At 40.6% G+C, this 24,676-nt stretch overlaps 1 protein-coding gene across 1 annotated transcript in view; it reads right to left on the bottom strand.

Annotated features, from left to right (window-relative positions):
* Window positions 1-963: 963 nt before the first annotated feature.
* Grm3 (glutamate metabotropic receptor 3) overlaps window positions 964-24,676 on the bottom strand; it is a 223,987-nt gene continuing 200,274 nt past the window's right edge. Inside the window, exons 5-6 of the mRNA XM_055613003.1 lie at window positions 17,057-17,231; window positions 964-2,610 (exon numbers count right to left, since the gene is read on the bottom strand). Of these exons, the coding sequence (XP_055468978.1) occupies window positions 2,537-2,610; window positions 17,057-17,231 (249 nt within the window). The 3' untranslated portion in view covers window positions 964-2,536. The remainder of the gene's footprint in view (window positions 2,611-17,056; window positions 17,232-24,676) is intronic.

The following is a 24,676-nucleotide window of genomic DNA, read 5'->3' as shown; positions in this document are numbered from 1 at the left end:
AATTATTTCTAGGGATCATATAGATAGATGGTGCACTCTCTAATTAGAAATGAGGCTTGCAGTAAGGATGGAGAAAATGACAAGAGCTGCCTGTCAATGCATTTTTAGTGTACTGACAGGGCATAAAATATAGTGGGTATAGATCAGAACCCAGCCCCCCCCCCCAAACTGGTTTTCTTGTGATTTAGACCCAACACTGATTGTCTTGCTTTCAGATCCTTGACAGAGGCATCAGCTGTACCTCCAAACAGTCCATCCCATATTGCCTTCCTTGGATTGTCACATTCTATCAGTGGATGGAATTTATTTTCTCCCATCAGCCTTGCTCAGCTGCTGTCCAAAGCATATGTTCATTCTGTTGCGTATCTAGCACTCCCGCCAACTGAGTCAGAGTGGAATTTATTTTATTATTTAGTGTCTTTGAATCTGTTCCTAAACCTACCATAGTTCACGCCCCAACCTCCAGGTACTTACGTGAGCACCATTGCTCAAAGCATCTTGTGGGATGTGGCTGGATTCTTTAGGTTGCTCATCAAAATGCATGCAGGAGGAGGGAAATTTTTCTAACATCCTTTGAGGCCAATCCTGTTGGCCTTAATGTCCCTGTTCATTATTTTTAATAAAACAGTATTGTTCTGTTTTACTTATTTCAAATACTGCCTCCCATATAGTTAACGTTCTACTTTATTCCTTTCTCTGTCATTCTTGACCACAAGTCCTGCTTTAAACAATATTTCCTCATGCATGCAAAGCAAATACTTTACCAGCTGAGTGATATCCACAGCTTTAGTGTATGCTTTTGAATGTAGGAACCAGATGGACTAAATCTCATTTGTCTTTCTTTTGTGGGCTAAATAGTAACCCTGCAAAAGTACCTCTACATCCTAGCCCCTGAACCCTGAGAATACTTTTATTAAAACAACAACAATAACAGCAAACAAACAAAGCAACAACATTTCCAAACAGATGTCCTCTGCTGATATAATTAAGAATGTCAAGGTAATAGAATCCCAGTTATCAAGGTGTCTCTAAGTAATGACACTTGACATTTTAAAAGACAAAAGACAGGGCAGACAGTGGTGAACATGATATGAAGACTGAACAGAGTTTGAAATGATGTGGCCATAGGCCAAGGAACTGTGCGTTTCTAGCCAGTGCTAGAAAAATGATGGGATGAATTATTTCTTTGAATCTACAGGCAGCCTGGTCCTACTGACTCCTTAATTGTGACAGAATAATTTTGTTTGTTTGTTTTAAGCCACATACATTATAGTATTTCCCCCATCATCGCAGGGAACAACTGTGTCTCTTCCTGCGGTACCTGACACAGGTTCTACAGATAGATGTGTTCTCGCTATTTTCCCCAGCATTAATAAATTATTTGTAGCTAGAAGTAGGGCAGCATTTAGTGAGAATAATCAACTTTTGCCTTACCCTTACTATTCATGCCTTATTTTAGGTTAGGAAGATATTTAAATCTAATGATAAGTCTGAGTGCTGGGACATTGTTCCTAAAACTTGGGAAAGCAATGAGAAGATGGCCAGGATCTCTACTTCCCCTTTCATCTATGTAGGGCAAGAGTAATTCCTCATTGGAATTATTAGATGCTTCCCAGTTTCTTTTCCCATCGCTATGTCTGTTTTGAACATCAGAGCCATCAGACCTTGTCTGGCAGGTCAAAACTCTCTATTTGGCAAATAAGGAAGCCTTTGGCTTAGTTGGCGGTTCTGGCTTGTCATGTAGACATAGTTGTAAAAAGATAACATGTGTGTGTCATCATGAGCTGGGCTTGTATTTATGTTGTCACCCTTGTCAATTTCTGATCACTATGGTCCATAGAAAAGCACCTTCCACTCACAACCCTCTGGTAGGGCTACAACCTGATTCAAAATATGTGGGTGAAGAAAAGCGCAGTTAGACAATTACTTCCAACATTAACAAGAGAAGGTGACTTGAAATCTACCTATTCGAATTACCTTGACTGATCCAAAAGGACAAACTGTTATCCACCATGCTTGAAAACCTTGAAGGTTTTATTCCGGTTATCTTTACATTAATACAGATGCTTATTTTGTACTGAGAAAAACAATCTGTTACACATAATGTAACTTTAATATACAACAGTAGAAACTCACCTTAAATTAGTTACAACAAGAACCTACAAAAGACTTCATAGGAAAAAGGTTACCTAATATTGCCACTGTATAGGGTTTGTTTGTTTGTTTGTTTCTTTGTTTGTTTTAGTAGACTGACCCTGTCAGACCCTGTCACCAATGCTCAGCTCTGTAAACAATGGTTATTTCCATGTTCTGGGGAGGGGAGGGAGGGGGCTGTTAATACGGGCCCTAGAATCAGCCTAGAAAATTGTAGCACAACATCACTGCGTACCGTACAACCCTCAAAAATAATTTATTGTCCTGCTTCTAAGAAAAGGTACTAGGGTTGTTCCTTTTGTTCTGTTTCCATGTTCTGCAGCAGCCTGTGAGCACTTTGCCTAACAGCCTAAAAACATGAGAACTGAACCACATGTCACGGTCACAGAGATGAGGTGGTGGAGTCGAGGACTTCCCTTCCGTTGCACACCGTGGGGACATACGTGCTTGCAGAGGCTGCAAAACAAAGTGGGATGGAACACTCAGTTAAGCAAGTCATTTAGTTAATGGCATAAATGCTCCCAGACACTGGGTTAAGATTAGACTAAAAACCCACTTTAACATGGCTTTGCGAAATGCTTACTGGCTTAGCGATAACAAATAAACTTCCTAGAGATTTCTGCTCATTAGCTTGTGTCCTCGAACGTGCCTCCATTCATGCCATGCCTCTTGGGAAAGAGATTTAAAAGCACAATCTTTGCTGAAAGAAATCTTTTGTGGGTTAAAAATTGACTTTAATAATCTATAAAATGGTTAAAATAAACGGAATAAACTAAAAGTCCCTATAACTTTTCATAGGTGATTAAATTTTTTGCTACATTCAATAACTACAATTAGTTTTGTTCTTTGATCAAGGACGACCCTTCTTTGGCCCTCGGGGTCCTGTGTGAACTCTACTGCTTTAGAAAACTGGTATGATTTCACTGTCTGTGTTGTATAGTCTCTGTGGAATTGCTGGCAAGTGTGAGTGCTGAGAGCTTTGGCTCTCAAACAATTCTTGAGATGAAGATATTACAAAGAGAAAGTACCTTTGTCAATGACAATAGTGGACACACTGCCGTGGTGCCTGTATAATAAAGTAGGGTATATTTACTCTTTTTACTATACCCAGTTTTTCCAGATATAATTTCCATCTATTAACATCTTCATACTCAAGTTTTTATGTGAAATTTATTCACATGGTATTTATATGTATGATGTCTTTTCATTGAATGAGGGCATAAGCAGGACTCTCATTCTTCCTTGGAATGAAACCATATAGTCAAGAGACTAGGTTAAAGTGAACTTATATCACCCTTACTGTCTCTCTACCTATACTAACATATATTCTCATGACAGAAACTAGGTAACCAGAACATATCTTGGTTACAATTAATAAAGCATCTTCCTATTCCTTAAAGACATATGAGCTAATTTCATTCTGTAGTGTTCGTATCTGATAGCAGATGTATTCTTGACCCAAACATTGTTTTATATATAGCAATTACTCTAAACACGAAGGAATAACCAGTAGTGGCGTCAGAGCTATCACAACATTCACCTAAATATTTAGGGCACTGACATCTTGTAACAGGTCCACCAGCAGCCAAGCTAAAGTTTTCAACTTAGAAAATTGAGTAGGCGTGTGAGAACATAGAGCAAGTCTATGACCTGAAGTGACAAACTCGGTCTTTGGAAGTTTTTTTTTTTTCTTTCAATGTAGATAGACCATATTAAATAAATATTTTTATTTATAGTCTTGACTAGCTTTAAACTCATAATCCTCCAAGTGTGGTACCTTTAGTAATTTAGTTCTCCAATTATTTTCATATGCTTTGTGAAATCCTAGAATCAGTAAATGTTGGCAAGGTAAAAGAAGGTAAATGAAGTTCAAAACACAGATCATTGGTAGCAGAGAGCTCTGTCTGGGAACCCTAGATCCAGCTTCTTGCTTGACATCTTCATTAATAGTCATTTCAAAATTGGTATCCAAAGAATTCTTGATTTTGGGTAGGCTTTTCCCACATAGCCTTCCTTTCCTCAGTAAATGGTCTTGTCTGCTATCCTAAACCAGAAGTCTGAGATTCATGCTGAATTTCCTTTTTTTTCTATCCCATTTCCTATGGCAACCTATCATCAGGTCCAATTAGCGCTAGCTACATATCCAACACCTGCCACCAATGTACCTCCCACCTGGGCAAGCCACTATTAATTATCTGTGTCCAGAAACTGACAGTACTGGCAGATGCTCCTTAGACTTCTCCTAGTCATGTGTTTTCTACGTGTCAGCAGTATGGACAGCCAGCTCTCCATATCTATTGTCCCATAATGGCAGACTCAAACAACCACAGATTGAGAATATTCAGGAGAAAAATGTGTTCTGAGCATGTTCAGAGTTTTTCTTGCTTTTCCCAAATAGTGCAATGTAATAATGACTTTATACAGCATTCACGCTATGATGGTAAGAAACCTAGGGATAATCTAAAGTTCACTGGAGATGTCCATGGGTTATGTGAAAGCATGACATTTTGTAAAAAGGACATGAGCACCTCAGGTTTAGCCGTTCATAAGGAGGGCATTTTGAAGCCACTTCCATCGATACTGAGGGGCAGCTGTATTGTAAAACATGAGCCACCTATTTAGACGCTTTTAGTTGCTTTCTCTTGTGCTTCCACTTGGCCTTAGAATCCCAAATTATTGGACTATGCTGATCTTTCTAGATTTTTGTTTTACACATTCCACATTTTTTTCTCCCCTCTTTGCTTTGTTCTCCAAATAGCAATTGTGTTTTGCAATTCTGTGCCTTTGCCATAGCTATGGCTTCTACCAAGAACACTCTCTCTGATCATCACATGGCTCCTTTGTGTCACCTACACCCAGTATATGGCTTCCTTAAAAATGTGGTCGTCAGCCAACCCAGGCCACAGTAGCTCTCTGTTGTATCACCTAGTTTTAAAACTCAGGCCTGCACAGTTGGTGCTTCCAGATACCTCTTCTCCATCTTCCCCCAACTCCTCCTCCCCCTCTTCTTTATTACTGATCATAAAATGCACAGGAGCCCTGCTTATTCCAGTATTAGTCTCCAGTACATTCCATGAAGAGATACTCTAAATATTTCCTGAGAGATCATAGGAATGTTTACATTTCTAAGAATAAAGAGGCCAGTGGATGTTTTAAGAAGGTGGTACACTTGTGAGGTGTGCAGGCAGCCTCGTTAGGCCAGATGGACTTCTCTGCTTCCCATGTCACACTGAGATCATGACCACTAGTTACTCTTGCAAAGAGCACTGGTTCAAGGTGACAGCTTCTGATAGCAGGCATGCTGCCTCTGACTAATTCCTTTACTTTCTCTAAGATCGCATTTTATAACATCTTTGCATCTTTTCAGAGATTGAAGAGGAAGTATGGATCATGGGGGGTAGGGCAAGGATAACTAAGGGCTGATGTGCCAATGCCTCTGTCTACCTTGGACTAGACTCAGGACCTCTCTATACCTTTCTTGAGGTCATTTTGCAACCAGTCCTGATGAGACCTGATAGGCTAGGGTCAGATGGAGAGGGAAGAGGAAGAGGACCTCCCCTATCAGTGGACTAGGGGAGTGGCATGGGAGGAGATGAGGGAGGGTGGGATTGGGAAGGAATGAGGGAGGGAGCTACAGCTGGGATACAAAGTGAATAAAGTGTAATTAATATAAAAAATAAAAGTTGAAATAAAATACAGAAAGAGAAAACAAAACAAAACGTTTTCTGATGTGCCCAGCCCGCTGTGGAACATGATGGAACTCTGTTCTTGGAATTTTACTCTGTCAGTTTGCTTCCTGCATTCCAATTTCTTACCAACTGGTTGCATTTGCCTAGGTAGGAGCTGCATGGCCTCAGAGTCTTCTCCTCTGCATCCTATAGATACATCATTATGGGAGTCCACAGAGCACTTTGAGTTGTCTTTGCCCCATAGGGACATTAAAGGAAACACTCTGTTTTAAAGAATGTTTTAAACTCTGCGAGGAAGCAAAGGGAAATTCAAGATCTCACAAAATAACAGCAGCTAAAATGCCCACAGCACTCTTTCTGCAGGAAGTTTCCCTTAGACCCTTTCCAGTGTGCTGAAGGGATCTCTCTACTTTGCAGCCTTTTGCTTTTCTTTTGCTGTTTCTCTGTAGCTTTGGCCACTGCATTCTATTATATATTTTAAAAATTCCCACTTTTTTGCATAGGCTGCTGAACATAGTAGGAGAAATTATTGTTTTATGAGTTTGCCATCTCAATTACTTTGTGTTTCATAAATATTTTAGATGTGCTTCCCATATTAGCCCATCTGTTATTTCCCAGGGTAGTAAAATATGTGGAAAAGCAAAATGCTGTCATTGTGCATATGTGTGTGTGTGTGTGTGTGTGTGTGTGTGTGTGCATGTGTGTCCTTTTGATAAGCCCTTGCTATTGTTCTGAGTTTTTTTTTTAATTTTTTAATTAGATTTTTGGTTTTTTTTTACATTAATTACATTTTATTTGCTTTGTTGTTCTGAGTTTTTTTAATGGTGTAAGTTCAACCTGTTTTCATAGCGTGGCTAAGCAGATTTCTATGATTGGTCTTTCTGCAATCAGTATGCAGGCTTCTCTTAGGTTTTCCCGGGACCTGGAGTGAACATCAGCTGTTGCCTGCTCCAGGCTACAGGTGCTTTTTGCCACTCAAAGGGAAAACTGAAAATACCTGGAAGAGACTTTGTGGGTTTCACTACTGATCACAAAATGACAATTTACACCTATATAAAAAAGACATGTTTTACTTCACAGACATGATACAGCATTGGTCTAAGTAGCCACGTGGCAGCTTTGACTCCTTATGTGAAATCCACTGCCTTCCCACTAGTCACAAACAGGCTGGGCAGGCTTGGGAGAAAAAGGTGACTCTTTCATGGAGCTGGGCTGATCAATGCTAAACATCCTTAGTGATGCCAAGACTTTGTTAACCGACTAAGAGACTGGCTCCCGAGAATCAAGGTCTGAACAAACCCTGTGGGGTATCATACTTGGGAGAAAACAGGCATTTCAGCAGAGCGGAATTTCCTGTGTGCTTCCATCCTTTCAGTGTGCTTGTTTCTGGTGTCCTCAAATAATTTATGCCGGGATATCTGCTTGTTTATGTATTCACGAAATAGTCATGAAATCCAGTTTCTGTCGGCTGTGTGTATGCCTCTTTGTCCTCCTGCTTTGTCGTTAAACCTGTTTTCTTACTCATCCTCTCAGTTTTACTCACCCCCTTTTCATTTTCTGGTCAAGATGTGCTGCTAGACTCCAGGAGATTTCAAGGAGGAAGGCAGGGTGTTCATTGTTCAGACATTGGGGGTACTTCTAGACTGAATTCTCAGAAAGTATTTACTTTTGCTAGTTCAAATGGTCATCCAAAACTATCAATATCAATCAAGGTGCAAATTAAAGATATGTTTTCCCAATGAGATTTATAATTCTACAAAACCTAAGACTTTTCCATTCTGAGAAATGACTCATAGAAAATATACGTACATTTTTTTTCATAAACTTGTGATACAGTTTAATTCTCCTGTGAGCAGAGATTTCATCTGCCTTTAAATGACCTACCTCACTCCATTGTTACCTTGTCATTTAGTTTTTCAGTCATATCCTTTTATTGTTTTTCCCTCCAGAACTACGGAAGTGGTTATGTAGTACTAACCAGGTAAATGAAAGAGCTCCTGAACTCTGTATTTTTTTTTTTTTTTTTTTAGCTAATTCTGTGCTTTTCTTATCCACCTCTGAGTTGCTCAGTACTGTTCTCTTTTATATATTTTCCCCCCTATCAAAGTATGAATTAAAGTTCATTCAGGGATCAGAAGCTCACGCACCTTGAGAGTCCATTAACGTGAGGTGTGCGTGCTACTGTGCTAAGGGATCAGAATCGAAGCTGCAAGTGTTAAACTCTAAAGGCCTCTGCCAGGCACATTCAAATCATATATAGCATCTAAATATTTCATTAGCTTCCATTGCTATCTGTCTGGGGTCAGAGCCAGCAGCGACTGGACAGTCCAGTAGTGACCCATCTGTTCCCTGTGTGGCTGTCCACTCATGCAGACACAGTGGCCCTTGGAAGTCCATCTCCTGCCACACCTCTGGACAAGCCTAGAGCAGCCCTGTTTCTCTCAGTAGAAAAGCAACCATTCTTACAAAGATCTTAGCCATTTTCTTCTACCACCATGGCTTCGCTGGCACGCACCCAATCCCCAACTTAGAGCCTTTCCACTTGCTGTTACCACACCTTCAGTATCTGTCTTTCAGATATCAGCATGATTTTCTTTCTTTGTTTCCTTCATGTCTCTGTAAGAAGTGTTGCCAAAGCAAAGAGGCCATCCCTAGCCATGCTGTATGTAATAATCACTTCTCTGTCTTCTTTGTGCCTGATACAACAGATAGAATTTGCCAGTTTCCCCCCACCCCTGGAAGATTTTTTATACTTCTCACCAACACCTGTTTCATGATGTCTTATCAGTCTACTTGTGTTCCTTCCCTGGCCCATGAGCACGGCAAGACCGTGAGTGTAGAATTTACTTTTGCTAGTTCAAATGGTGATCTAAAACTATTAATATCAATCGAGGTGCAAGTTAAAGATATGTTTTCCCAAAGAGATCTTTGCCATTCATCATGGCTGCATTCCCCAGAGGTGAGTTCTAAGCTCCTAAATGTTTCCTCAGTGAAGGAATTAAGGATTGTTTGTACCATTTGCAGAAGGACCCTCCTTCTGCAGTCACACAAGTGAGGCAGAAGTTCCTCCACTCCACATCATTGTATCCCACGTGGAGAGACTTTTCATGCTCCGTGGGCACACAAATATCTCCATTTAGGAATATTCCAGGTCATTTCGTTTAAAGTGAACTGGAAATAGGGAAGATAGATTAGTAAAGCAAATTGGCCTTTCACTTGTCTTGTTCTAATGTGCTCATCATCTAAGACAAGCTGTGGACAATGGTTGAACATGAACTTAGTTTTCTTTAAAAGTTAGCACATTCGCATAATTCTGAACATGCGCAGTATTCTTAAAGACATCCAATCACCCTGGGGTTACACGAATTGTATTTGACTCTAGATGATTCTAATGTAATATGGAACTCTTTGGTTCAGGAACTCCTTCTGTGTTGCTTCTTGTTTGAAGATACAACAGAGGAAGAGGGAAAATGTGGTGCAATTTTATAGTTCCTTTTAAAGGACCACTTGCTGAGAGAAAGCATGCCCTTGACATAAACATGCAGTCACTAGTGAGGCTATTCCCTTAATTGCCCTCATCCAGTTACATTCTCTGGGAACATTTGCATCTCCCTTCTGGGGTATATTACCTTGTCTCTGTGTGCTGTGGTACTGTGGACCCCTACAGTCTACAATGGATATGGTTATGGTATTGGACTTCTAGACATGGGCTGGCTTGGAGAGGGAATCTGTGACCAGTATGCTGGATTAAGATGCTGCTGAGTGTGGAGCTGAAAGAAACTTTCAAACCATTCATTTTTCAGATGCTAAGATTCACATTATTAGAATAGACTTAAAAAAAAAAAAAACTGAGCCAAGGTAGAAAATCCAGAGAGTCCAGGGGAGTTATCAAACATATTTTGATAATTTTATTCATGACTTTTTTTTTTTTCCAAATTCTTTAAAGCATCTATGAGATGGGGTGGGCCCTAGCTTTCTCATCTGGAAATGTTATTAGGATCGATGATCTTTAGTAGCTCCAGTCACTGTGGTCATTTCTCATATAGGATGTTGTAAAAAGATCAGGGGTTAGAAAAAAAAATAGTTACAAAGTAAATGCAATGGCGATATTCAATGGGAGGAGGAAGTACAAGTCTCTAGTACTTGCAGGCTTACTTCCAACCACTGCAGACTCTTTTCCCATCCTCAAAGAAGGAGGATGTGGAAGAGTTGGAATGAAATTCCCAGACTGCTGTGGACTTTTCAAAGGGAAATGTAGATGGACATCTATTTGAATCGGATGCACTTTGTTTACTTTGCCTGAAAGCAGAAGGCTTTTCATTTGGAGTGCCCTAGGCTCCTCATGCATTCGCCACTGATTCGTGTTTGCAATATACTTCTGCCTGTGGTGAGGATGTCTCTTCGGTGTGTGTGTGCGACCAATAGCTTGTTGATTTGTCTGGCCAGGCTATTGCACAGTGTCATTGTGAGACACCTTGAATCTACAGTGTAGGCATACGATACCATTATTTTTTTTCTGGAGTTGTAATATAGAGAAGGAATTTGGGCATTATATGGCATAGTTAAGCTTATAAAGTTGCATTCAGATTTCAACAACGGTTTGTACTCTGCTCATTAGAGTCTTGTCAAAAGCTTAATCATTAGTAAACACAGAATTTTATTCTTACATGCTTGCTTTCTCTTGTTGTCACTCTGTAGAAATTTCAGCACTGTCTCTAGAAGATTGTTGACTTGATCTTTTTATACAATTTATTTCACTTTGTGGCATAAAAATACTTTGCAATAAAGACTAGTTTCTATTATTGGAGCAGTTCGCGGATTACCACAAAGACAAGTGACTTTCTGAATAAAATTTGGACATAGAAAATTAATCTACATCTGGGTAGAGTTCCTCTAAGACCTAGATCTGGGGATCATTAGTAGAAGTCTCTTGGCTGATTAGAACGATAATGACATTTATACATGTAAATGATCATTTGGAGAAAGAGGAATTATTACATCCCCATAGGACCAAGTGTGAGTACTTAATAGCTCTGTAGGACCATAGGGCACACTTCATTTCTACACTCACTGCTGATCTGTGCTGATCCTAAACCATTTTAGTGCTGGCAGTCTGACCTGCATAGCTCCCGAAGGGTTTTGTGCCGCATAAACTCACAAATGTGTCTAGCGTGTCTCCAGCATTATACAGTTCCACTTACATCTCCAGCATATTGTCTTAATTTACTGTCTTTGGTAAGCTGCTCTGAGAATCTCCGTTGCTTCCAAGCAAAACGGAACAAAGAATGACCTCTTTTCTTTTGGGTCTCACCGAATAGGATGTTTGCTTAAGTGAGTGGGTGTGGGGGGCAGCCTTGCAAGGATGGGTTTAAGATGTCAAGATTTCTAAGTTATACTTCCCCTGGGAGGAGCAGTCTTTATGGGTGGCCAGGTGATACTGTTCTCAAAATGACTTCCTTGGAGAGTTCTTAGAGGGAGCTTAGGAAACGGCTGTGCAAGTATGTGGCCAGCAGGATTCTAGGAAAAAAAAAATTGCACAAGTATGTGGCCAGTGGTGTCATAAAGCAAAACATGGGTGATTGCCACTGTCTGAAACCGAGGTTGGCCTCCACTGGGAAGGTCATGAAGGAAGCTCTCCCTGAACTACCTGATAAGAGATGAATCCAACAATATGCTTACTGTTTTATTCTCATAAGCTTCCTTCTGGCTTACCTCTGTTGAAAAGCTATATTTTCTGTTACAAACCAGATTTTGCTTCAGATCACAGGAATCAGAATATCTGTGGGTGGATCCTGAAATCTCTACCTCAATAGGTTATTTATATACAGACAGTTGGGAGCCCTTAACCTGTAGGTATCATTAAAGGAGAAAAGTTAAGTCTATTTTTATTCTTCTGCTGTATATTTAAAAAAGCAGATACAAACTGAAGTGTTCTTTTACACATAACAATATATGGAATATTTCTTGGAGATTAGTTTTCCCAAATGTCTTTAATCATTCCCCTTCTTTCATGCTGACTTCTGAGTTTGGGCATACTTTTCTTTGTTTATAACAACTATATATAAACAGATAGTTTCCCATTACTAATGACCTTAGCTTCTGGAAACAGGCTGCCCAGTGTTCCAAAGTGATATGTTATATTTGCCACTGTCTCACCAAAGAGCAAAGTAGGAATTAATGTGGCCGCACCTTGAAGTCACTCTATTTCCTGAAAAGAGTGAATCATTGAGGTCATTTAGGATCTGGAAAGTACAGCATGATAAAAACAACCACAGATCCCTTGGGAGTTTGTTTAGTCCCTTCCCTCGACTATGGGCAGGCTGTGTCCTATCCTTGAATAGATACAGCACAGGACATCCTGTGTAGGTTTCCCAGCTGGCTAGTTTGGGCTGGAGCTTTCACAGAGCATGCTCTCTGAAAGCCCACATGGGGTGTCTTCCCACCAGGGTGCTAAGCATAGGTGTGAGACTAGGACACTTCCTCCAGATCAGCTCAGTCTCGGCCGGGAACACAACAGGAGGATGCCAAGTAAGGCATCATGAAGCAGAACTGCCCACCCAAGGCCTTGGCTGAATTCCTGATTCACAAAGCTATGGGAGGTGATAAAAAGAATTGCGTAAAGCCATTTGGGCCGTGCAGCTTCTTATGTAGAAATAAGTAACTAAACATTGCTTATTCCCTGGCGTGTTCTCATCTGCGTGTGGTGTATTTCTTTTACCCATGGGAAAAAAAAACCATTGTAAAGTCCAAAATCATCAGTGGCATCGATAACTATCAGTATAATAAACCGTCAGCATAGTACTTACTAGAAGGACAAAAGTTGCATTTGTCCCTGGATGTCTGTAAAGTATTCTCTGCAGGATCCTCCCCCACCTCCCTCCCTACCCACAGACAATAAAATCTGAGCAAGTCCTATCTGTAAAGTGCTGTTTGTCTCCAACCTACAGCCATCTCCCATACACATTATCTGTCTCCAGATTACTTACACTTAGAGAACTGCACATGGCTACTGAACTGCACTGTTTACAGAACAGTGGCTTGAACATCAGTCTGTGTATATTTAGTGCTTTTTATGTATTTTCCCCTCAAATGTTTTTTTGATTTGCTAGTGAGTTGGATTTGGAAATCTAAAACCAGTAACTATGCTCACTCCCTAAGTAAAATATATGCTCCACCTAATGGAGTAAGAGTAGCTTAGGAGTTTTGTGTAATTTATAAAATAGCACACTGCACAGTATTTGGGAGGGACAAGGATACCAGCTGCCCTGTAGTCATACTAGAGGAAACGGGCACTAAAATAATCAAGGTTTGGCTTTAATTCTTGTATGACAGTAGGTCGGTAGCACATTCACATGAAAACGGATCTCACAAATCAGTGATAACAATTCAGGGTTAACAAACACGTTCTACCTGGAATAGACATATAGCTCTTCATGATTTACCCTTAGGTTTGTCATCTTCACCTTTTTTTAAAAACATGTAATATGTCCTAAGATTTTTGTACTTCTTTTTCTTTTTGAAACACATCAAATAAATCTCATGACACGTCAGTTGGTCATATCTTTTATTGTATCAAAACTCTGCCTTAGCTAATAAGCTTTAAGGAGTCAGGGGCTCTGTCCTAGTGTAATGCCCAAAATTAACCTGTAAGCCCCACCTGCCCAAGGACCAGGTAACTTCCGGGGAAGCTGGGAGCTGTAGCCCTTGGAAAACAACAACGTCTCGTGGGAAAGTAGAGCGGCCTGTGACTTTTGTCCATAAAAGCATCTTCAACATGTGCCTTAGGCCACTCACCTGTGAAATTCCAATGAGTGGTCCTGATCAAAGTCCATCTCTTGGCAAGTATTTAATACTTAGTAAAGCTTGCTTCAAAATTGACCCAAAAGGGCAGATTTTTTTTTTTTCTGGAAAATCTCAGGATTGACACGTAATTTACCTGCTGCTCATATGCCACTGGAATGTGGTAATATTTAAAAATTTAATGAATGAATAAATTTCATGAAGGTAGCTTTAATTTATTAAAATGGGAAATATTCTCACTGCATGTCAGGAAATCCAAGGTGAACATATTACTAGTTCTGAGTTACTGAGGTCTGATTATAGGCCAGGCAGGTAGTGGTAGCATATGCCTTTGATCCCGGCAGAGGTAGGCAGATCTCTCAGTTCCAGGCCAGCCTGATCTATAGAGCAAATTTCAGGACAGCCAGGGGTTCGCAGAAAAACCCTGTCTTGAAAAATGACTTAAAAACTATGTTGTTCCAATCATAAACAAGATCTTTGAGCTATCAACAGACCAAGTAACTTTACTTTTCAGTTTTCTTAACTACAAAATAGAACTTGTAATCTCTGATATCATGAGGATAAAAACAAATCTGCAAACATTGGGCTACATTACACGCAGAGTTACCGGTGAGTGTTATTTGTTATTCCTACAATTTGAAATGGATATTGTATAAATTATTTTGTTAGAAAATACTACTTCATTGATTGTGGTAAATTAATTAGGGCAACACCATTGAGGCAGTAAGCTCTGGGGATACTCCAAAAGTGTTACACTTGGGTAGACATCTTCCTGAAAGCACTAATTTGACCATTATCACATTAGCTTACAGGGAACAGAAGGTCCAGCATCGCCTCAGCCCAAAATTTTTGTGTATATGGGTATTTTCCAATTTCTGAGGACAGATTTGGTCAGGTAACGAGTGCAGTATTTTTTTTTTCAGGAATTTAATAATTTCCACTAATGTGTGTTAGAATATGCTACTACTTCTGAGTTATTGAGGTCTGGCTTAAAGGTGTCTGTTTCAATTTAAAGACTGTGTCGTTGTTCCAGTCCTAACCAGGAGCTTTGAGCTGTCAGCAGACTCCAGGGAAACTTGTCCTATTTCGGCTAGAGTGAGTTACACTTCATCTTCCTGGTGAAAACTGTTAAGCTCCTAGCATCATGAATAACCCCAGCATGCTTTTGGGAAGAGGCAGCATGATACTGCAATTAGCTATAGGGGCTCGACATCAGAAGTACTGATACTAAGATACTAAGTTCTGAATCAGAACTTAAAACACATGACCCCATTCAGGTTTCTTTATCTCAAAGTCGTTTACATTAAATAAACACGCACACACACAAACTCACCGTGTTTATCACAATGCCCACCAGTAGAAAATACTGGGTGATAGTTTCTGTGGATGACATTATTCTTATTGCCAGTTTTTAAAAAATTGTCTGAACTAGCTAGCTATAAAATTTTTGTTTAGTTAAGAAATAAGCAGAAAGACACACACAGTGTATACTCACTTATAAGTGGATGCTAGACCTAAAAGATAGGACAAACATACTAAAATATGTACACCTAAAGAAGCTAAGCAAGAAGGAGGACCCCAGGTAAGATGATCAATCCTCACTTAGAAAGACAAATGGGATGGACATTGGAAGTAGGAGAAAACAAGAAACAGGATAGGAGCCTACCACAGAGGGCCTCTGAAGGACTCTACCTAGCAGTGTATCTAAGCATTTGCTGAGACTCATAACCAAACCTTGGGCAGAGTGCAGAGGATCATATGAAAGAAGGGGAAGTTAGTATGACCTGGAGAGGACAGGAGCTCCACAAGAACCAAATATATCTGGGCACAGGGGTTTTTTCTGAGACTGATTATCCAGCCAAGGACCATGCATGGATATAACCTAGAACTCCTGCTAGCCCATGGCAGCACAGTATCTAATTGGTTCACCCTAGTACGGGGAACAGATACTGTCTCTGACATGAACTCAGTGGCTGGTTCTTTGACCTCCCCATCCCCAAGGGAGGAGCAGCCCTGCTAGGCCACAGAAAAGGACAATGCAGCCAGTCCCGAAGATACCCGATAAGCAGGGTCAGATGGAAGGGGAGGAGGACCTCCCCTATCAGTGGACTTGGAAAGGGGGAGGGAGGAGATGAAGGAGGGAGGGTGGGATTGGGAGGGAATGAGAGAGGGGGCTACAGCTGGGATACAAAGTAAATAACTGTAATTAATATAAAAAATAAAAATTTAATAAAATAAAAAGAAGTAAGTGTTTCTCCATTTTCTAGGTCTTCCTTTACTCTTGGGAAACCTGAGAGTTTAGTAGGGGGTGTGTGGATCCCCGTGTCACAGTGGCTCAGGGCTGAGGAGCTAAGGGTGTGCATCCCGGAACACGCATGTGCTCCCTCCCTGTCAGTCTTCCCTCTGACGGGGAAGGGTGACAGTCTACACTTTGTTGGAGAAACTTGGAGGACCAATGCACTTGTTAACCCGTGAGGCTGAGCTATTTTGAAGTATCTTTTCTACTTGACTGGAGGCGAAATTTTGAAGCAGTCATTTGTCTCTGTCATTCCAAGACCTCCCTCCCCTGTGCCTTTATCCCTTTCTCTCTCACACTCTGTCAGTGAATTCTCCTACTTAGCACCACCAATTAACTGAAAATGTTTTCAAAGAGCGGCATGCTTCAGATACATTTGTGCTTTAGAAAAGACTGAATCGTGTGTTTTGGGATGACAGTGTTTCAGTCACTTGGCCAGTCGTGGGGGGAGAGAATGGTGGTCTGGGGACAGGTCATAGAATTCTGTTCACACAGCCTCTCTGCTGTGTTCATCTGGAACCCACTGTGTCAGTGAATCAGGAAGATCTATTATAGTACTTTCCCGAGTCCTGTCACGGGATGTTGGTTGGATTTTATACTGTGGTTAAACACAAAGGGGCCAAACAGGTGCCCTCACTGAGAAGAATCTTCACACCCTTAGCTTCGCCGTGTTAATAGACGTGATTGAAGTTTTGAAAACGGGTGGGATCAGCTGGAAGCCTTTCCTCTGATCATCTGTTCCCTTGCAGTTATCAGCATGTGTGCAGCACTGAACTTTCCTTAGAGAACACCTCTCTCCAGCCACTGAGTAAAGTGAGGCAGAGGACAACCCAATGCCTCTCCTAAGGCATCCAAAGGTACGGCTGCTGAACTGAATTAATGGGTTGAATGTTTCTCTTTCTTTGTAGACTCTGCCTGGTGCCCAAAGAGAACTGCAAAATCTTCTATAACCTTAGCCCCGTAGCTCAGCCTGACAGACTTTCTAACCTAAGGTACATACTAGAACTTACTAATGCCACCCATCTGGGATTCTTTCGAGGAACAGGCATGCTTTGTTGGGCCCTGCTGTCCCGGCTCCCCTAGTGGTAGGGGAATTAGTGCTTAGTTTCATACTTACACTGAGAGTATGTGGTGGCAGTTCCAGTGACGCTGAACCTGTTGAGGTGGAGTCTGTGTGTGACCACATTCTTCTGGGGTTGGAACAGGACAATGTGTACCTTGGGGGCAAACAAACAGCCCAAGACCACGAAACCACTCAAGCTAACGGAGATGCACATTGTTGTCGTCTGCACCTACAAGAAAGGTTGGCTGATGAGTATCCATTACATAGAAAATTCCATCACGCAGTCAGCTACAGAGAACACTGAGGCAAGCCCAAGTTAGAAAGCCAGAATTGGTCATAGCTGCTCTTTTCATAGCAAAGTCTATGTGCTAATTATATTGGATCTGCTGTGTTTGGGATATTCATGAAAACATTGTTTAGGATTTCAAAGCAAGCATCATTTGTGTGGGTTGCTGCTGACTGCTTGCCAAAACTTCACATAGACTTTCTTGTTTGCTTTGTATTTGTATAATGGTATTTATGCAGAACCAGTGAAGTCAGAATCTTAAATAGTAAAATATAAATATTCAGTGATAGATGGTGGGTGGTTGTTGTCAGTGAACTTGGCTTGTTCAGAGTTCACTTGTCCAGTTCCTTTAGTGAGTCACATGATTAAAATTTTGTGTTTACCTACAACGTTCTGTTCTATTTTACACTGCCAGTTCCTACGGCCCTGACTTTATCTTCAGATTCATAGCAACATTTGACATCAGTAATCATTTTGTTATTTTGGCTTCCTAGCCATATTCTTCACTAGACTGGGTGATTGTTTCTGATCACTTCTATTTGAACTGTAGAGTCTGGTTAGACCTTGGCTCTTTAATATCTCCCCCTCATCATTAAGTTCTCATGACTGAGATACCTGCTATATTTTTGATGTCCAGATATTTACTAGTTCAGACTTATTCTCTATGCTCCAGATTTACATATTCAGCTGTCCCTAGCACACAATATGTTTATTTAATGGGAATAAGGAAGTACATGTAACCCAAGCTTGATCTCCTTTCCTAAATGCTCCAGTCTGAGCAATACAACTGTTTAAGAATCTTGTGAGTCATCTTTGATCTTTCTGCTTCTTTAAACTCACTCATCCAATCCAACAACGGTTTATGTTGGCTGATAATTCTTAGCAGGTCTCTTGTTTCTACATATCTCATAAGCAAAGGCTCTAACTACCTCTGTTCTGAACTAGTTCTTCATGGCTATTCACCTAAAGAGCTTAGAAGACAGAGGAGTCTACTCGCAGTGCAAGAGGCCAGCATTCCTCTGTGTGAAAAGGGAGGCTCAGAGACTGCGACAAATAAATACTCATAGTCTGGCTGTTGTTATTGATGTCAGTCACAATGTGTTGTTGTGGTTTCTCTTTTGTCAGAAGCAACAAAGCCATCAGGATAAGTTGTTATCTAATAAGTAGAACAAAATCTCATAAACTGCAGTCTTCGGCAGTTTTGACAGTAAAGATGGAGTTCTCACTGAGCTACGGCTTCATAAAAAGGGAAATACGATAGTCTCAAGGACCAAAGAAGCTCTATAAACATCAATAGCAAACATGTTGGCAAAACTGTGTGGCCACCTTGGTATGCTCAAACAGTGTTCTACTTATTGCTTATTAAGTGGAAGGGTCTGGAGAGGGGATTGAATGCTGGGATACAGGAAAAGGGTTGAAAGAGAGCAGCTGGTCCAGAGCTCTGACTGTTTCTGAATCTTTTTCTCAACAGTAGTATTCAAGTCCCTTTGATACTAAAGACAATATTACATTTGTTCTGATTGAGCCAAAAGTTTTAATTCTTTTCACACAGAGTCTTGAGATTTGAACCTCAATAATCAGCAGAAGAGGGACTATCAGAGAAAGCACAGAGCAGATAAGTCATTTGAACTTTGGCTGATTTCCTTGAGAAGCTAAGGGTATAGAGCACTTGGTACTTGTGGGCACAGGGCACTTGGTACTTGTGGGCACAGGACATTTAGTATTTGTGGTACTTGTGGGAACAGGGAATTTGGTACTTTTGGGAACAGGGCACTTGATACTTGCTACAGAAAGAAGGCCATAGTGGGCTTCTCAATACTTATCCCTTAAAGACATTTTTTTGAGATGACCAACGTTTTAATTTTTGCAGGGAATCTGGGTACAAATAGGAGCTTTTGTCTACTTGAGTACATTTGCCTGGAAAGAAAAAGTCTAGGCTATCTACAGGTGAGGTGCTCGTGTGTCTATATGCTTTTGCCTGAATTGGGCTTCTTCTTTCTTCCTTTTTTTCCCTTTATTTCTTATTTTTTTAAAAAATTATTATTTATTTATTTTTTTATTAATTATTATCATTTATTGCAATTTATTCACTTTGTTTCCCCACTGTGGTCCCTCCCACATCCCTTCCCAGTCCTACCCACCCTCCCTCTTCTCTTCCCATGCCCCTCCCTCAGTCCACTGATAGGGGAGGATCTCCTCCCCTTCTATCTCACCCTAGCCCATCAGATCTCATCAGGACTGGCTGCATTGTCTTCTTTGTCAGTTTAGTGAATGTACAGAATGAGTTTTCGTTCTTCCCACCGTGTGTTCATTCCCTTGTCTCATATCCCCTCTTTCTTCTACTGAACCTTTAAACAAGTCCTCTTCCTAGTTTCATGTCTTTGTGTGTGTGACCCATTTAGTTTAGATAGAGCTGCCTGCTTGAACATGGGCGGAATTCTATTTGCTAGAATATGAACAACTTCTCAGTGGCTACACCACTGAAGAAAGCAAGTCTTCTCCCAGCCTCCACTAACTGTCAATAGTCTCTCAGGCAGGATTGGAACCTCATGAGCCCCTGTCCCACACATGATGAAATGGGGATGGGTTCACTATTGTACAGGTCCTGTGCAGACAACAGCCACAGTGAGTTTGTGGGTGTACTGCTTGTGTCATGCCCCAAAGACAGTGTTTCGCAGCAGTAATCATCAGACTCCGGCTTTTATTTTCTTTCTTACTTCAACAATTTTTTTTTGAGCTGTGTTGTGTGTGTGTGTGTGTGTGTGTGTTTCCATGTAGACTCTAGCACTCCACAGTTACTTATTCTTTGTGTTTACAGATACAGAATACAGATTCTGTATTTACTGTTACCCACTGAAAAAAGCAGAGTCTCTGATGAGGTTTGAGATCTGCCCTATACAGAGATATAAAGAGAAGTATTCAGAAGATAGGTTGATACTATAACCATTTAGGAAAATAATAGTAATAAGAGACCTATGATAGGCCCAGCTGTGGATTTTTTTTTTTTTTTTACTGAGGATTGGGCAGGTTTACAGTACCAGCCATGAGTTCCCTTTTACGGAGTGGGCCTTAAATGTGAAATAATGCTCCTCAAAGCTCTAGGTTATTAAACCAAAATCTCAGTGACAGAAGTGTGATACCTATCTCCCTATGAGTCGCTGGTCAGGAGGAATAACACTACAAGTTATTGTTACAGCTCTTGGTTGCTCACCAGAACTTGATGATAAGATCCTATTGCTAGGGACAGGACACAAAAAGATCAAACTACCACTGAGCACAATGCTTCTTCCATGCTGGCCATATTTGTAAGTCTCGAAAGTGCTCTGCATGCTGCTGGGAGAGAAAAGGTGCCAACAATCTATCAGCTGGGAAGCTGAAAAGCTGTAATATTGTTATTTTGTTTGTTTGTTTAGTTTTTTTTTTTTTTTTTTTTGGTTTGTTTGTTTTGAGACAAAGTTTCTCTGTGTAGCCTTGGTTGTCCTGGACTGGCCTTGAACTCATAGAGATCCACCAGCCTCTGCCTCGCAGAGTGCTGGGAATCTTTTTTTAATACAGGCCATCACCCTGTAGTTTAGGCTTCATCTCACTCTCCACCATGATTTTAGCTGCTTTAGCAGAAACACACTGAAGGCTAGAGACGAGTTCTTTCTATCCTTGAGAGTGACAGATGCCTACATACACCAGATACACTGTGCTAGGGAACTCAAGAGAGGGGAGAAATTATAATTTGTATGTTACGCTGGTACCCAAATCATCCTCTTACCTAGATTTTTTTTTTTTTTTTACTGAGGAGGTAAGGCTAAGCTAAGGGCAAGGCACTTGTTTCAGATGAAAATTTAAGGGAGCTCTGACAACTCAATAATTACGAGAAATTATATTTTAATGCTTTTAAAAATTATATTTTTAAAGTCAGAAGTAATGGTAAAAGCTGTGAGGAACACAATCCCAATAATTAATCTAGGAATGGGATCCATAGCAGTGTTGTGCTCTACTGTAAGTCAATCAGATCAGTAAGGTTGGGCCTGTCTTGATCAGAGCACATTCAGGTATCCCTGAGTCCACTTCACATTGCTTTCTAAAAACTGGGACCTGGGGATCAGCATCTCCTATGCAGATGCTGACACACTACAGTTGCTTCTATGGTTGTGAGCAAAAAAGTCTTCTGTGTTTGAATCAGTGGTTACATGTGCTCTGCCTTGTCCCTGGCACTGTGGCAGGTTGCTTTGGTAGATTGAAAATGGTATAAAAGCTGGTTAGACTCCTTGTCAGTTTCTATCTCTACTTCTTTTTTTTTTAAGTTTTATTTTTCTCATTAGTTACATTTTGTTAATTCTGTATCCCAGCTGTATCCCTCATTCTCTCCCCAGTCCCACCCTCCCTCCCTCATCTCCTCCCTGCCCCTTTCCAAGTCCACTGATAGGGGAGGACCTCCTCCCCTTTCATATGACTACGTTTTGTCAGGTATTTTCAGGACTGGCTGCAAAGTCCTCCTCTGTGGCCTAACAGTACTGCTCCTCCCTTGGGAGGTGGGGAGGTCAAAGAGCCAGTCATTGAGTTCCTGTTAGAAATAGTCCTTGTTTCCCTTACTATGGGAAACCAATTGATTACTGAGCTATCACGGGTCATATCTGAGCAGAGGTTCTAGGTTTTATCCTCTCATGGTCTTTGGTTGAGTGTCCATCTCAGAAAAGACCCTGTGCCCAGATATGTTTGGTCCTTGTGGAGCTCCTATCCTTTCCACATCAAACTCCCCTTCTTTCATATGATTCCCTGCACTCTGCCGAGGGTTTGGTTATGAGTCTTAGTATCTACTTTGATACACTGCTAGGTAGAGTCTTTCAGATGCCTTCTGCGATAGACTCCTGTCATACGTTCAATGCATATCTCATTTGTCTTTCTAAATGAGGATTTATCATCATACCCCGTGTCCACTTTCTTGATTATCTTCTTTAGGTGTATAGACTTCATTATGTTTATCATATCTTTTAGGTCTATATAAGCAAGTATATTCCATGTTTGTCTTTCTCCTTCTGGGATACTTCACTCAGAATGATTTTTTCTAGATCCCATCATTTGCCTGCAAATTTCATGATTTCCTCTTTTTTGATTGCTGAGTAGTATTCCATTGTGTAAAAATACCACAATTTCTGTACCCATTCCTCCATTGACGGACATCTGGGTTGTTTCCAGGTTCTGGCTATTACAAATAAAGCTGCTACAAACATGGTTGAGCAAATGTCCTTATTGTGTACTTGAGCAAATTTTGGGTATATGCCTAGCAGTGGTATAGCTGGGTCTTGAGGAAGCACTATTCCTAGTTGTCTGAGAAAGCACCAGATTGACTTCCAAAGTGGTTGTACCAGTTTACATTCCCACCAGCAATGGAGGAGGGTTCCCCTTTCTCCACAACCTCTCCAGCATATGTTGTCACTTGAGTTTTTCATCTTGGCCATTCTGATGGGTGTAAGGTGAAATCTCAGGGTCATTTTGCTTTGCATTTCCCTGATGGCTAATGATGTTGAGCATTTCTTTAAGTGTTTCTCTGCCATTCTATATTCCTCTACAGAGAATTCTCTGTTTAGCTCTGCTCCCCATTTTTTAATTGGATTACTTGGTTTGTTGCTTTTCAGCTTCTTTAGTTCTTTGTATATACTAGATATTAGTCCTCTGTCAGATAAAGGGTTGGTGAAGATTCTTTCCCAATCTGTGGGCAGTCGTTTTGTTTTGATGACTGTGTCCTTTGCTTTACAGAAGCTTTTCAATTTCATGAGGTCCCATCTATTGATTGTTGCTCTTAAAGCCTGTGCTGTTGGTGTTCTGTTCAGGAAGTTGTCTCCTGTGCCAATGAGTTCTAGGCTGTTCCCCACTTTTTCTTCTAACAGATTTAGCGTATATGGTTTTATGTTGAGGTCTTTGATCCACTTAGACTTTAGTTTTGTGCAGGGTGATAAATGTGGATCTATTTTCATTTTTCTGCATGTAGACAACCAATTAGACCAGCACCATCTGTTGAAGATGCTATCTTTTTTCCATTTAATGGTTTTGGCTGCTTTGTCAAAAATCGAGTATTCATAGGTACATGGGTTTATTTCTGGGTCTTCTATTCGGTTCCATTGATCCTCCTTTCTATTTCTATGCCAATACCATGCGGTTTTTATTACTATTGCTCTGTAGTACAGCTTGAGATCAGGGATGGAGATACCTCCAGATGATCTGTTCTTGTACAGGGTTGTTTTGGAGATTCTGGGTTTTTTTGTTTCTCCATATGAAGCTGAGAATCTTTTTTTCAAGGTCTGAAAAGAATTGAGTTGGTATTTTGATGGGAATTGCATTGAATCTGTAGATTGCTTTTTGCAGGATGGCCATTTTCACAATGTTAATCCTACCAATCCACGAACACCGGAGATCTTTCCATCTTCTGAGATCTTCTTCAATTTCTTTCTTCAGAGACTTGAAGTTTTTCTCAAACAGATCTTTCACTTGCTTGGTTAGAGTCACCCCAAGGTACTTTATGTTATTAGTGGCTATTGTGAAGGGTGTTGTTTCCCTAATTTCTTTCTCAGCCCTTTTGTCTTTTGTGTACAGGAGGGCTTCTGATTTTTTTGAGTTGATTTTGTACCCTGCCACTTTGCTGAAGGTGTTTTTCAGCTGAAGGAGTTCTCTGGTTGAATTTTTGGGGTCACTTATGTATACTATGATATCATCTGTGCATAGTGACACTTTGACCTCTTCTTTTCCAATTTGTATCCCCTTGATCTCCTTTAATTGTTTTATTGCTCTGGCTAGGACTTCAAGTACTATGTTGAAGAGATATGGAGAGAGTGGGCAGCCTTGTCTTGTCCCTGATTTCAGTGGGATTGATTTAAGTTTCTCTCCATTGAGTTTGATGTTGGCTATAGGCTTGCTGTATATTGCCTTTACTATGTTTAAGTATGTGCCTTGTATCCCTGATTTCTCCAAGACTTTAAACATGAATGGGTGTTGGACTTTGTCAAATGCTTTTTCGGCATCCAAGGAGATGATCATGTGGTTTTTCTCCTTCAGTTTGTTTATGTAGTGGATTACATTGATGGATTTCCGTATGTTGAACCACCCTTGCATGCCTGGGATGAAGCCTACTTGGTCATGGTGGATGATATCTTTGATGTGTTCTTGGATTCGGTTTGCAAGTATTTTATTGAGTATTTTTGCATCAATATTCATAAGAGAGATAGGTCTGAAGTTTTCTTTTTTTGTTGGGTCTTTGTGTGGTTTGGGTATCAGGGTGACTGTCACTTCATAGAATGAGTTTGGTAATGTTCCTTCTGTTTCTATTTTGTGGAATAGTTTGAGGAGAATTGGTATTAGCATTTCTTTGAAGGTCTGGTAGAATTCTGCACTGAAACCAT

This window comes from Psammomys obesus, unplaced genomic scaffold (assembly GCF_907164565.1).
Source record: "Psammomys obesus unplaced genomic scaffold, mPsaObe1.curated_primary_1811, whole genome shotgun sequence".
NCBI classification, from domain to species: Eukaryota; Metazoa; Chordata; class Mammalia; order Rodentia; family Muridae; genus Psammomys; species Psammomys obesus.
Note: the sequence above shows the minus strand (reverse complement) of the source record. Positions and strands in the feature narration are given on the sequence as shown.